The sequence below is a fragment of the Exophiala oligosperma genome, assembly GCF_000835515.1.
Source record: "Exophiala oligosperma strain CBS 72588 unplaced genomic scaffold supercont1.2, whole genome shotgun sequence".
Taxonomy (NCBI): domain Eukaryota; kingdom Fungi; phylum Ascomycota; class Eurotiomycetes; order Chaetothyriales; family Herpotrichiellaceae; genus Exophiala; species Exophiala oligosperma.
This window is the reverse complement of record NW_015622819.1, coordinates 2150463-2163052: the sequence shown is the minus strand read 5'-3', so window position 1 is coordinate 2163052 and position 12590 is coordinate 2150463. Positions and strand designations below refer to the sequence as shown.

At 51.4% G+C, this 12590-nt stretch overlaps 6 protein-coding genes across 6 annotated transcripts; 5 read left to right on the top strand and 1 right to left on the bottom strand.

Annotated features, from left to right (window-relative positions):
• The first annotated feature begins 247 nt into the window (after positions 1 to 247).
• Positions 248 to 1897, top strand: PV06_02224 (fructose-bisphosphate aldolase 1). Its single transcript, XM_016402876.1, has 4 exons — positions 248 to 569; positions 629 to 739; positions 786 to 1088; positions 1140 to 1897. The coding sequence occupies exons 1-4, from the start codon at positions 462 to 464 to the stop codon at positions 1698 to 1700; spliced, it is 1083 nt and encodes a 360-aa protein (XP_016266773.1). The 5' UTR covers positions 248 to 461; the 3' UTR covers positions 1701 to 1897.
• Positions 1898 to 2138: 241 nt separating this feature from the next.
• On the top strand, positions 2139 to 3929 carry PV06_02223 (uncharacterized protein). Its single transcript, XM_016402875.1, has 2 exons — positions 2139 to 2385; positions 2442 to 3929. The coding sequence occupies exons 1-2, from the start codon at positions 2320 to 2322 to the stop codon at positions 3690 to 3692; spliced, it is 1317 nt and encodes a 438-aa protein (XP_016266772.1). The 5' UTR covers positions 2139 to 2319; the 3' UTR covers positions 3693 to 3929.
• A 397-nt stretch (positions 3930 to 4326) lies between these two features.
• Positions 4327 to 6103, top strand: PV06_02222 (uncharacterized protein; the record flags this gene model as incomplete). Its single annotated transcript, XM_016402874.1, has 5 exons — positions 4327 to 4791; positions 4975 to 5045; positions 5155 to 5335; positions 5429 to 5462; positions 5518 to 6103. The coding sequence occupies 5 exons, from the start codon at positions 4327 to 4329 to the stop codon at positions 5916 to 5918; spliced, it is 1152 nt and encodes a 383-aa protein (XP_016266771.1). The 3' UTR covers positions 5919 to 6103.
• A 252-nt stretch (positions 6104 to 6355) lies between these two features.
• Positions 6356 to 7444, top strand: PV06_02221 (uncharacterized protein; the record flags this gene model as incomplete). The annotated part of the gene is made up of 1 exon (XM_016402873.1): positions 6356 to 7444. One exon carries the CDS (start codon positions 6356 to 6358, stop codon positions 7442 to 7444), a length of 1089 nt encoding a protein of 362 aa, XP_016266770.1.
• Positions 7445 to 7465: 21 nt separating this feature from the next.
• On the bottom strand, positions 7466 to 8956 carry PV06_02220 (uncharacterized protein). The gene has a single exon (XM_016402872.1). The coding sequence runs from the start codon at positions 8863 to 8865 to the stop codon at positions 7606 to 7608; it is 1260 nt and encodes a 419-aa protein (XP_016266769.1). The 5' UTR covers positions 8866 to 8956; the 3' UTR covers positions 7466 to 7605.
• Positions 8957 to 9062: 106 nt separating this feature from the next.
• On the top strand, positions 9063 to 12565 carry PV06_02219 (uncharacterized protein). Its single transcript, XM_016402871.1, has 2 exons — positions 9063 to 9599; positions 9656 to 12565. Exons 1-2 carry the CDS (start codon positions 9296 to 9298, stop codon positions 11944 to 11946), a joined length of 2595 nt encoding a protein of 864 aa, XP_016266768.1. The 5' UTR covers positions 9063 to 9295; the 3' UTR covers positions 11947 to 12565.
• The last annotated feature ends 25 nt before the right edge of the window (positions 12566 to 12590 follow it).

The window sequence follows — 12590 nt, the reverse complement described above, 5'->3', positions numbered from 1 at the left end:
TTGTGATACGATGCACAGCATAGTCGTGGTGGTCTGTTGACCGCAGCATTCGTAGCCAAACACCCCTCCCAATGCTCCGGCTTCCTGAAAGAAATGTTGAAACCAAATGCCGGACTCAGTTCTTGGTTCCCACGTCAGACCCCCGTTTTTCCGACCATTGACGGCGACGAAAAAACAAGGGAGAAACCGGCGGAGCAATTGTAGTCGCTGTATCGGACAATTCTGAAAAAGCCTTTGCCCCTCCATAGACGAATCTCTCCAATTCCATCCCACGGGCAACCATTTGCTCAAGAATCAACCGTTCAACCGTTTTTCGTTTGATTTCGTACTCTTCTTTTCCTACATCTCTAACTCGTACTCGAGAATCTCGTTTTCTACAACCGTTGTTTGAGCTCCTACAGCTGTATCAGTCTCCTCCAAGCCTAGGTACACATCCGAAGCCCCACCAAACAATCGTCAACATGGGTGTCAAGGACGTTTTGTCTCGCAAGGAAGGTGTCATCGTTGGTGATGATGTCCTGGCCTTGTTCAAGCATGCTCAAGAGAACAATTATGCTGTTCCCGCCATCGTGAGTGCTGTCGAGTCTGTAGGTCAACTATGCCTCGATACTGACCTTAGAATTCCTAGAACGTGACCTCTTCCTCCACGGTCGTTGCGGCTCTCGAAGCTGCTCGAGATGCGAATGCTCCAATCATCCTCCAGACTTCCCAAGGAGGTGCTGCCTACTTTGCTGGCAAGGTGCGTGGACTGATCAGATACAAGAGCATGGACTAAATTTGCACAGGGGGTCAAGAATGACAAGCAGCAAGCTTCGATCGCCGGTGCTGTCGCCGCAGCTCACTACATCCGAAGTGTTGCTCCCGCATATGGCATTCCAGTTGTCCTGCACACCGACCACTGTGCCAAGAAGCTGCTGCCATGGTTGGACGGCATGATGGACGCCGATGAGGCCTACTTCAAGCAACACGGAGAACCTCTGTTCTCCTCTCACATGATCGACTTGTCTGAAGAGGCAGTCGACTGGAACATCGAAACCACCGCCAAATACCTCAAGCGGGCAGCTCCCATGAAGCAATGGCTCGAGATGGTAAGGACGAGGCCATCCGCACATACAGCAAAGTTGCTAATTTGATCCTAGGAAATCGGCATCACTGGTGGTGAAGAAGATGGTGTCAACAACGAGGACGTTGACAACAACTCCTTGTACACTCAACCCGAGGACATTCACATGATCTACACCACTCTGAAGAAGATCTCGCCATACTTCTCCATCGCTGCCGGCTTCGGTAATGTCCATGGTGTCTACAAGCCAGGTAATGTTCGCCTTCACCCTGAACTGCTGGACAAGCACCAGAAATACGTCAAGGCAAAGGAGAGCACCCCGACCGACAAGCCCGTGTTCCTTGTCTTCCACGGTGGCTCTGGTTCAAGCAAGAAGGAGTACACGGATGCCATCAGCTACGGCATTGTCAAGGTCAACCTCGATACTGACTTGCAGTGGGCCTACCTCACCGGTATCCGCGACTACGTTATCAACAAGCACGAGTACATCAAGACGCAAGTCGGTAACCCCGAGGGTGAGGACAAGCCCAACAAGAAATACTACGATCCACGTGTGTGGGTTCGTGAGGGAGAAAAGACCATGAGTGCCCGTGTCGCCGAGGCATTGAAAGACTTCAACACGGCCAACCAGTTGTAGAAAGTGATCACTCGTAACGGACTGGAAAAAGTTTGGCTGTTGTTGAGAAGATGGGCAAGCGCCTTAAGGGTCTTTGGGAGAGCCGATGGTTGTTGGCCTTTATTTCTACGATGAAGCGTAGTCTTATGCCTTGAATACCACGATGGGCGAGTATTAGCAGCACAGAAGTAGCAAATTTACCCATGTGAAAAGCCAAACCTACCTAATCGTCACTAATTGTCTGACACTGAAAAGTACTCGAATGTGTGCGAGTGCGAGTACAAGAACGGGAGTATTTTGTAGCACAACAAATTCCTGTGGCAAGAAAAGGACCAGCTGCCCCCGCACTTTGCGAACACGCCAAAACAGAAGGTGGCTCGATTCGGCAGTACGTCACTGATTGACGAAATTTGGAGACTGCGCCTTCCGCCAACCAAGTTGTAGTCAAATCATGGACATGTCGGTGCCGTCAACTTGCAATGATGTTGTTGCTTCTCGCGTGCCATTTCGTTCGTTATAATAAATACTTAGTCTTCCCTTGTCGCACTCTTAGACTTTTGTAGTCGCAAACCCATTCCACGACCGCGCCAGCACCTATCAATCTCCATCGCCCGTCCGTGCGCACGCATCACGAGTCAACATGCCCGAGGTCGAGGGCGGCGCAGTACCGACGCAGAGCAAAGGTTCATGGTCTTCATTCCTCAAGGTCAGTTATATCTGTGACAGATGATGACCGCAGCATATCCCAACTGACTTATGTAGTCGATTGCCTCGTTCAATGGCGATCTTTCCTCCTTGACTGCCCCTGCCTTCATACTTTCTACCCAGTCTCTCGTCGAGTTCTCTGCGTACTGGGCTGAAAACACTTCGTTGTTCGTCGCGCCGACCCAAGAGCAGGATCCAGCCAAGCGGGCCTTGTTGGTGGTGAAATGGCTGCTCAATACGCTCAAACAACAGTATTGTTCAAGATCAGAAAAGTTGGGATCTGAGAAGAAACCATTGAACCCATTCCTGGGCGAGTTGTTTCTGGGTTCCTGGGACGATGAATTCGGCCAAACACGACTTGTGTCCGAACAAGTCAGCCACCACCCTCCTGTCACTGCCTACTGCATCACCAACGACAAGTACCGCATCCGACTACAGGGCTATAACGGGCAAAAGGCCAGCTTTAGTAGAACAATACACGTCAAGCAAATTGGACATGCTTTGTTAACCCTCTACCCACCCGGCAGCGACATTCCCGAGACCTATTTGATCACCTTACCTGCGCTTCATATCGAGAACCTCATCTACGGTGCACCGTTCGTCGAATTAGGCAAGTTTATACACATTGCCTCGACCAGTGGCTACGTAGCCAAGATTGACTTTTCCGGGAGAGGCTGGTTATCAGGCAAGAAGAACACCTTCACAGCTTCGTTGTGGAAGGATGGTGAAGGATCTGAAAAGAGCCCCATCTTCACCGGAGACGGACAATGGTCGGAATCCTTCACATTAAAGGAAGGGGAGGGCAAGAGGGCGAAAGAGATTATTACGTTCGCACCAAAGGATGCTAACTTGGCCAAACTTAATGTCGCTCCGGTCGACCAGCAAGACCTTTTTGAAAGTCGAAGGGCTTGGAGTAATGTGGCGCAGAGTATCGAGAAAGGTGATATGGATGCTGCTTCCCACTTCAAATCGAGGATCGAGAACGCGCAACGAGCTCTTCGCAAAAAGGAACAGGAGGAAGGTCGCAAGTGGGAAAGAGTTTTCTTCTCTCAAGCCGACCCCAACGACAATCTCGAAGTGGCGTTCCAGAAACTAGTACAGACAATCACAAACCAGGGTCTCAGCAGCTGGGAAGGTGTTGCTCCCGACAAGACTGCTGGCGTTTGGAGATATGATGACAAGAGGGCTGCTGTTGCAAAGAAACCCTTCCATGCTGAAGGATTGCTGGCGCTGGGAGAAAATCCAGACGGTACATCTGCACCAGTGAGTAGAACGACGACGAACCAAAGTGCAACTAAAGCTGGATGAGGTAGATATGATAGAGGTGGTTCGTTTTGATCATAGACAGGAAAGACAGGAAAGACAGGACTGTCGCCAGGAGGAGGTTCGGAAGTGTAACTTGGCTGTATCATTAGCTTCTGCTCGATTAGATGCAATGTTTTCGATGAGAACTCATCCTTTCGAGCATCCCGCGCCTTTGTGTTCTCAACTTACAGTACAAGTATGTCAACGTATGCGACCAACATAACCTCTGGCTGATGTCACCTGATGAATGGTACTTCTGTGTCGAAGCTCACCAGGCTGGGGCTGGTGTATTAATGCTAGTCGGAATCGGGCACAACGGTTGGCCGAGGCGCTTTGTCAGCTGCATCGAGCTTCACTCGGCCGATAAAATGTGACCAGTTTAACACTCCTTTTTCCTCCGTACCTGGAAGACGGAATGGACATGCCCAATCTCACTTGAAGTTTGGCCGAGTTCAGGCCAGCCCTGCGAGGTTCTCGGGCGCGTCACGGAGATAAGCAGATGTTGTCCAACCCTAAACTGCTCTCGCGCGTTCATATTACGCCCCGTAACACTCAAGGGGGGTAGTCTTCGGTCTCTGGCATCGTTTTCCCCTTGCACGCACGAAGGCTTGACGAAAACTCGAGGGCTTTGTTGGGAATGGGGAGCGTTCGGGCGGCAGCAGAGCAGGTTCGAGGAGCCATGGTTGGGATCGATAGAGCTGCTTCTCGTCAGGTTCAAAGTCTAGCTTACGAAGCAGTATTGTTTCGACCGAGACATGGAACGACATGCTGGGCGTGCGCGGGACCTGCTTTTCGATTCCGGAAAGGTATAATAAGGTCTGGCGGGGTCGCCTTGGGTCTGATGAATCGGCGTTCTGTCTCGACTACTGCTACTACCTCGTCGTCCTTTTCGGTACCCCATACACTTACGAATACGGGTCATCATACGCATCCTCACTCACGGCCTTGTTTTGTGCTTACCCGCGTAGCAGCACCACGACCACAGCCACAACAGTCCCAGAAACGATACCTTCGACTTGCACCTGGTCCAGGACAGAAATCGGACAGACCCAAAATGGCACCACCTTTCAATGATCTGAAATACTATACTGCCGCGACACCGGTACGTTTTTGGTCCTTTTGTCTTTTCTCTTTTCTCTCCGCTAGCATCCTAGCTCTTACAACAGCCTATTCGCATCTGCATTTCTAATAGCGAGCCCATGAGTTGGTCAAATATTTGATGTCCAGGACAACGTTGCCTTGCAGTGTCAACTCGTCACCCTTGCTGACGCTTGTGATTGAATAGAACGGTCTCAAGCCGGCCATTCTTTTGGAGGAACTCGGATTGAAGTATGAGACCAAGAGTATCGATTTCAGGTATGTCATGTTAACCCCGATCTCACCGTCGGGGGGTTTTCCTGTTTGACTACAGGGTGCCGTGTGAGGGGAGATGGGTGGAAGTGCTAACTCGCAGACAAACCTACAGGAGCAATGAACAAAAAGAGCCGTGGTTCATCGAGATCAACCCGAACGGAAGGATCCCCGCCCTCAAGGATGGCGAAATGAGGGTCTTTGAGTCGGGCGCCATCATGTTGTACCTGACAGACATGTACGACAAGGGTAAACAATTCACGTATGAGTTGGGTACTGAGGATTACTATGAGATGGTAAGCTTGGCACTCCTTTTTTTTGCACTTTGCTTCTCTTTTCAAAAGAACCACAAAAATGGTAGGTTGATGACTGATTTGGGATGTTTTCAGATGTCTTGGTTGATGTTCCAAATGGGTGGTATCGGTAAGAAGCTTTCAAGATTTCCCATGAGAGAATCAGTGTACCTGATTCATCACAGGTCCTATGATGGGCCAAGCGAACCACTTCCGCGCGATGGCGCCAGTGTACTCGGCCTACGGCATCAAGAGATACATCGACGAGACCAAACGTTTATTTTCGGTCCTGGAAATCCGACTGTCCAAGGCGGACTGGTTGGCCGGCGACAAGTACACCATCGCCGACATGGCCAACTTCTCCTGGGTCAGGGGAGGTCCGATGTTTCTGGACATCGACATGACCGAGTATCCCGGCGTGGACAAGTGGATGAAGAGGATCTCCGAGAGACCGGCCGTGGACAAGGCGAAAAAGGTCGGTGCGGCCCTCTCCGAGGACCAGCTCAAGGAGATGATCACCGGCATGAAGGCCAAGATGGATGCAAAGAAAGGTACGGCCGAAGAGGAAGGATCGTCCAAGGTTTAGACTTAGAGGCGTGTTTCGCTGTGAGTCAGCCTTTCATTTTTCTAGAGCGTGAGAGAGTTTGGAAAAAGAGTGGCTCATACAATGGTTACCTAGATCTAGATGACTCACGAGGAACACTTTTGACTTCTACATCCTGTAGTGTCAATAACTGCATAGACAGCTCACCTAATCAAGGCATCTCTTTCTCTCTCTCTCTCTCTTGGAGTTGTTTTGTTGCTTTTTGATCTTCCTTTTTGCCACATCCGCCTACTACCACCTCGACGATCCTCGACATCCACGCACCACATCTGCATGATTTTGTACTAATTTTTGGGCGAGATATCTTTATCAGGCTGCGATGGCGGTGCGAGGCAGCTCCTCGACACGGGTTAGAAGAATATAATATCCGACAATCATAGGAAATAGGGGCTGAGATTCCCCTTGGCCTCAGCAACGACATGGCACAGCCGAGTCCCGACGACAGTCCCATCGAAAGGTCCGATGGCAGCCTCACGGATAAGCCCAACGACAGTGACGGGGTTGTTGAAAAGTTCGAAAGTGGTGAGAATCAAAAAAGCCCCACGTCATCACCATCACCACAGTATGGACACAACATTCGCAGTGCCCGTGTCACGGACAAGTATGTGTTTTTCTGGAACGGTCCCCTGTCGAACTGGAACGCTGGCCGACCTTTTAGTGGTCGTCGAGCAATGGACCTTTTGATCGACAGACTCGACCGCTCCCAAATCTCTCGTCCGTCCCGTACGGCGTTGTCAACTGTCATGATGGGCCGTCACGAATTCAACTGTGGTGAACAATTCATGATGGCCTGCAAGGGTTGGTTGTTTGAGACGGCCACGATCAGAGGTGCAGACTTGGATACGTCGACGCTTGCAGAAGACAATGTTGAGAGGATTTGTAAAGCGATACTAGGGGATGGAGATGACGGTACCAGAAAACAGGGGCAGGGACAGCGACAGCAACCCGTCGGACATGAACGTGTACAGCAATCTAAGCCAGACCAAAGGAAATCGAACACCACCATCAATAAAAACACCAGGAACAAGAAGTCGTCGTCGTCGTTGTCGTCGTCGTCGACGACGAAAAAAGATCGAAGAGGCATCGATGTTGATGTTGACGTAGAAACCGAGATTGACATCGGAATCGATCATGATGGTATCGCTGGAGGCACTCTCGCTGCTTGCCTCCTCACGCCGGACCCGAGGTTACAAAAGGCCCTGGGCAGACGCACACGCGGGTTCGACGAGAAAGTTTGGAAAAAGGCGAGCAAAGCTGTCGCGGTGGCGGGTAGTATCGCCCGCGCCGAGGCCGACGAGGAACTGCGACACGTGTATTTGGGTGCGGCCGGGGTCGAGTGTAGCAACAGAAACTTTGTAGAAGGGTCACCTATGGACAAAGTCTGGGGCATTGGATTGAGGTGGGACGATCCTTGGGCCGACGACGAGACACATTGGCGTGGCGAGAATAGACTTGGAAAGTGTCATGACGAGGCTGCCGAATGGCTTAGACAGGAGTACAACAAGTGAATTGAAGGAAACGTGGAAAAGTGAAAAATACCAAGTACTATTGTGAGTTTGGCATATCCAAAATCCTAAAAAAACGTTATATCGTCTGGGTATCGTTATGTAATGTGCTGTACTGTACTATAGCATAGACGTCACGTCAGTATCAGTCAGTGTGGGCATAATCATGCCACAGCTGGCGTGACATTAGATTGCAACGTTCTCCGAGATTCGAACCGCCGTATGAGCATAGCTGCCTGTGCCTGTTCAAGTCGTTTCTTCGTATCTGTCTCTTTCCCAGGTGATAGAATTTCAGAGTATTCTGTTTCGGCGACATCGAGAATAAACCGAGCATCGGCTGGATGAGCCTGGTCGAGACAGATTTGTGCCGCGTCGAGTAGGTTCACGAGGAAAATCTTGTGAACTGGATGATTGAGGGATTGTTTGTTCCGCCAGTCCAAGAGGCTACTATACGTCGAGTTGCGGAGTTTGGAACATAGTTCGGTTGCTGAAGGGGATGTCGGATGGTAGAGACGTAGCCAAATATGCTCGATGCCTGAATGGTGCTGAGGTTGGAAAGTAGCAAGTACTTGGTCGAACAGCCCGGCTGGAATGCCGTGGCTCTTGCGCCGCGATCGGATGGCCATGGAAAGTCGTCGTCCGGCCAGTTTCAACGGTCGCATGTTTGGCATGTTCTCTCGGCGGTAGTTCGAGGCCTGAACGTACAGCTCAGCAGCCTCGGATAAAGAGCCTCTGGCTTTGGTCTGTGAGATCATGGTCGCAACGAGCATGTCTTCCGCGATGGAATAGGTTCGCATCCAGGATGCCTCGTTCTTTGAGGCGTACTGCCGCTCATAAAGGTCTCGAAGCCACATCCATACTTCCCCTTCGAGGCCATCGGCGTACATGACTGTCACAAGAGCTTTTAAGTTTTTGTTGTTAGTCCAAAATACGTGTTTGTCCTCCTTATTCATCGTGGTAAACCAGCTCGCGAGTCTGGGCCCGAGTTTCCCATTTCCAGAAATCGTCTCTTTCTTCTCTAAACCTTCGATGTATTGTAGTGTGCAAAACTGGACAATGTGACGATCAAGCCCCTTTCCTGTCAGCGCAGCATCGAAAGTCGCTACCGCTGTGGCCGATAAACTGTGTGGAGGGGGAAGCGAGTTGGATTTCTGCTTTAATAGAGGATGACTTAGTATGCTGTCAAGGTGTGAGTGGGTGGAATGAGCAAGTCGTTGTGCCGGATTAGGGATCGAGTCCCCCTCGCTGCCGTCATCTTTCGAGTCAGCAACTCTAGGTGAAGGATGTACATCGTCCAAGTGTTTCTGGAAGGCCGACTCGAGCACGTTGAGAAGATGCTTTGATTCGCGAGGTGATTGTGGCGGAAAGGGCGGTTGAAAGCGAGCCAGCAGTTTCCGCACTGACAAGGCCGGCGTGAGCCTCATCCTGGTTTCATTGATGCCTCACCCGAGACTCATGTACTTTGTGACACTGGAATTGGCGCAAGTGAGGGCAATGGCAGAGCGAAGTGACCTGATGAGGTGAGCGAGGGTAGTCGCAGACTGGGGGAAAGGCTGGTGAGCGGTCATAGGCTTGGCACCTCTCAGACACCCTAAAGGATTCTTGGGTTTATTGTCTGCGGCCTTCCTAACAAGCCTGCAAACCCATTTCCTCAATGTCAACATAGCCACTCACCGTCTTCTTCTTGCATTCAGCACCTCAACTGTCCTTGGGGAATATCATTCTTCACAAGGACAAGCTCCTATTACTCGCAGGAGCTTTGTTTTGTCCTGAACTCCTCCCTCCCTGTCAACTCAACTCGACTGCCACATCCTCACTACCCAAACAAACTCTCACCTTCACATCAGAACATCAATGGCGGAAGTTCAAGTCCGCGGCAGCGGCACAAGAGGACGAGGCGGATTCAGAGGCGGAAGAGGCGGTTTTAGAGGAGGCAGAAATCCTAGCAGAACACATCACAAAGCCGACAACGAACAAGAAAACATTCCACCCACATCGCTGGAAGATCAGGGCGAAATGGGCGAATTCAAGAGAAAGTTTGGCGATCAAGTACCTCTTTTGCGAGAGATCTGCCCTGGCTGGAGTGATGAAGATCTCGTCTATGCGCTCAACGAAACAGATGGCGATCTGAACGCGGCTGTTGATCGAATTTCCTCTGGTAAGGAGCTTATGTCCTAAATGACTTTGGGGCGCGATCAACTAATCATTTTACAGGCACGATTTCGCAATGGGAAACCAAGAAGAAGCATCCAAAGACCAAGGAAGCGCCTGCTACCGCAACCGAAAGCGGAACTAGAGGTCGTGGTCGAGGCGGCTTCGAGGGTCGCGGAAGGGGTCGAGGCGCAGAACGCGGCGCTAGAGGCGGCCGTGGTGGCAAGTCAGTCGCTCAAACTAATGGTACTAAGGACACCAAAGCGACGGACAGCTGGGATAATGTTGCCTCGACTCAGACCGGCGACGCCTCAGGCTTGGACACGGTGCCTGCGAACGGCGATTCTGCTACAGCAACTGACGACTGGGCACGTGAACCTGGCAAAGACGCATTGACATCTCTGCAGACTGAGGAGCCTAAGCCGGCATCTGCAGCTGCCCCTTCCACTGCCTCTACTGCGAAACCTGGAGGATGGGCGGGTCTGTTTGCAAAGCCACCCCCAGCTCCCAAGCAAGCGCCAGCACCACCACCCTCTGTCCCGAAGCCAGAAGCACAACCTGCCGAACCTGAAATTGTGGTCGGGTCGGAAGCTGCCCAGACAGAGCCGGCTCTGCCTCCTCCGATCGAAGCTGTACCAAGCGAAGGTGGTCCAAGCGAACTGCCTTCCGCGCCTCATTCGGACACGGGAAAAGACTTGACACCAGGAAAGGATGAACTCACTGAAAAGAATCTGGAGAAACTGCCGGACACGTCGCACCCAGTTGCATCTGCCACAGCTGCTAGCACAGTCGCGAGCACTCAAGATCCACTTGCTGCTCATGACGGTGGTAAGCCTGTTCTTCGACCTGGGATGTCGGGTTATGCAGCGACTGCGCTGAAAGCCACGTCTGGAGGTAGCCGATCCGCTAGTTACGCAAGAAAGGTGATGGAGCAACAAGAAGCAGTTGTGATGCCAGGACACCAAGCCGTCGAGAAGGCAGCTGTTCAGTTCGGTAAATTGGGATTGAATGCACCTGACGACGTTGATGTCGACGAAGAGAGAGAAGAGCCCGAGACTAGGACTCAGCTTCCAGACGACTCTCCAGTTGCCCCGCGAGCTTCCTTGCCACCTTCGCTGCCTGAGGCGCAGCAGCAAACTCCCTCGGTTCAGGCTCAAGCTCCCGTTGATACCCAGCCCATCACGCAGCGACAAGCTCCTGGACTACCGCCGGTTCCTCAGCAGCCTCAACAGCCTTCGCCCCAATCTTCATCGGCCTACGCCGATCAGTATAGGTATGGTCAAGGTCAGAAGTACGATCCTTTCGGTCAACAGACACAAAGCGCGCAGGTACAAAGCCAGGAACCGTTCTCTGGCCAAGTTCCAGGACAGCCCGGCGCCACAGCTTCCCAGAACGATTACAGTGCTTACTATGGCCGAGATGCCTACAATTACTACGGTAGTTATGGCCAAGGTCACGATGCTCATCGCGCTGCAAGCACTTTTGGTACTACTGCTCCCGAGTCTCAAGCTCAATATGCCACCTCGCGCCCTCAACAAGCGATGAGTCAGGATGCCCAGGGAAGCGGTCATAACACTCCTGCACCGGGTATGCCCAGCCAGCACAGCCAGCCCTCTGGTCATGTCCCAAGTCAAGGTCATGGCTACCCTGGCTACGGCTACCCCAATGCCTACAGTCAGCAATATCCCCAGTACGGTGCGAACTACATGAATCAAATGAATCACCGTTATGGTTCTAACCGTCCTATGTTTGATGATGCGCGTCGATCCGATAGTGATTACTACAGCAGTCAGTACAATTACGGCCAGAGTCACTATGGAGGCGCATACAATTCCAAGATGTATGGTCAACCACAGCAAGGTTATTCTTACGAACACTCATCATCCCCCGCGAACACCACTGGATTAGGTCGTGAGGCAGGCTATGGACGAGCAGGCTCTGCTCAGCCCGCTGAGGCTCAACCCGGTGCTGCTGGTAGCACGGCATTTGGTGGCGCTCCTGATCCTTTTGGTCGAACTTCTTCTGGTTTTGGACAAGCTCAACAACATGCAGCTCACTCTGGAAATGACGACCCCACCAAGGCAGCTGGACCGAGCCCTTCGATGCAAGGTGGACGTCCCGGCTCCGCGGTCAACAGCCTCCCTGGCCAACAAGGCGGTCTTCCTCCTCCATCTCAACATTCTAATCAACAGGCTTTCGGTAGCTATCCTCAGTATGGCGGCGGGTTTGGTAGTCACCAGAGCACTCATCAAAACACTGGTTATGGCGGTTACGGATCTAACACTGGTTTCGGCACTTACGGCGGGTATGGTGGCGGCAGAGGTTGGAATGGCAGCTACGGTTCGGGTCATTAGCCCATCTCGTACTGATACTCATAGCTTATCACGGCATCACACCTCTCCTCTGTTGTATTAGTGGAGTCGGGAACTTCTCTTCCTCGCACAAAAAGGGGAAATAATGGCGAAAGCAGGGAGCAACAATGCAAAAATGGTTTCTTGTGTGCAAAAACATCTCAATCCCCTTTGAACTGAGGGAAATTGGAGTTTTTCTGATTCTCTCCCTCTCTTTTTCTCTTACTCTTTTCCCTTTTTTGGCTCATCGGGCTTGTACTTGTACCAAAACAACACGAAAAAATGTTAGGCAGGATGGGAAGTTGAGAGACTTGTCAAGGCGGGCTGTTATTTCATAGTCTGGTCAGGGGCTGGCGGACATTGAAAGATGGAATTGATCGGTTGGTATGATGCGATCGAAAAAGTGAACAAAAAGGGACGCTGGGGACGGTAACAACCACTTGCCCTCAAAGGTCAACGTCAGACCTCTGTAGTGATGGGACGGATAGTGGCTCTCTCTCTCTTTCTCTCTGTGTGTCTACGGTTTCTCATCTGGAAGTTGTATCAGTGAGGCAAAAAGAGGGCCGTCTCTTTTCTTTTATTGAACCCTTTAGGTAGATTGAATTGAACCGAGTAATCGAACCGTCAAAATCATTCTTTTCTTTTTG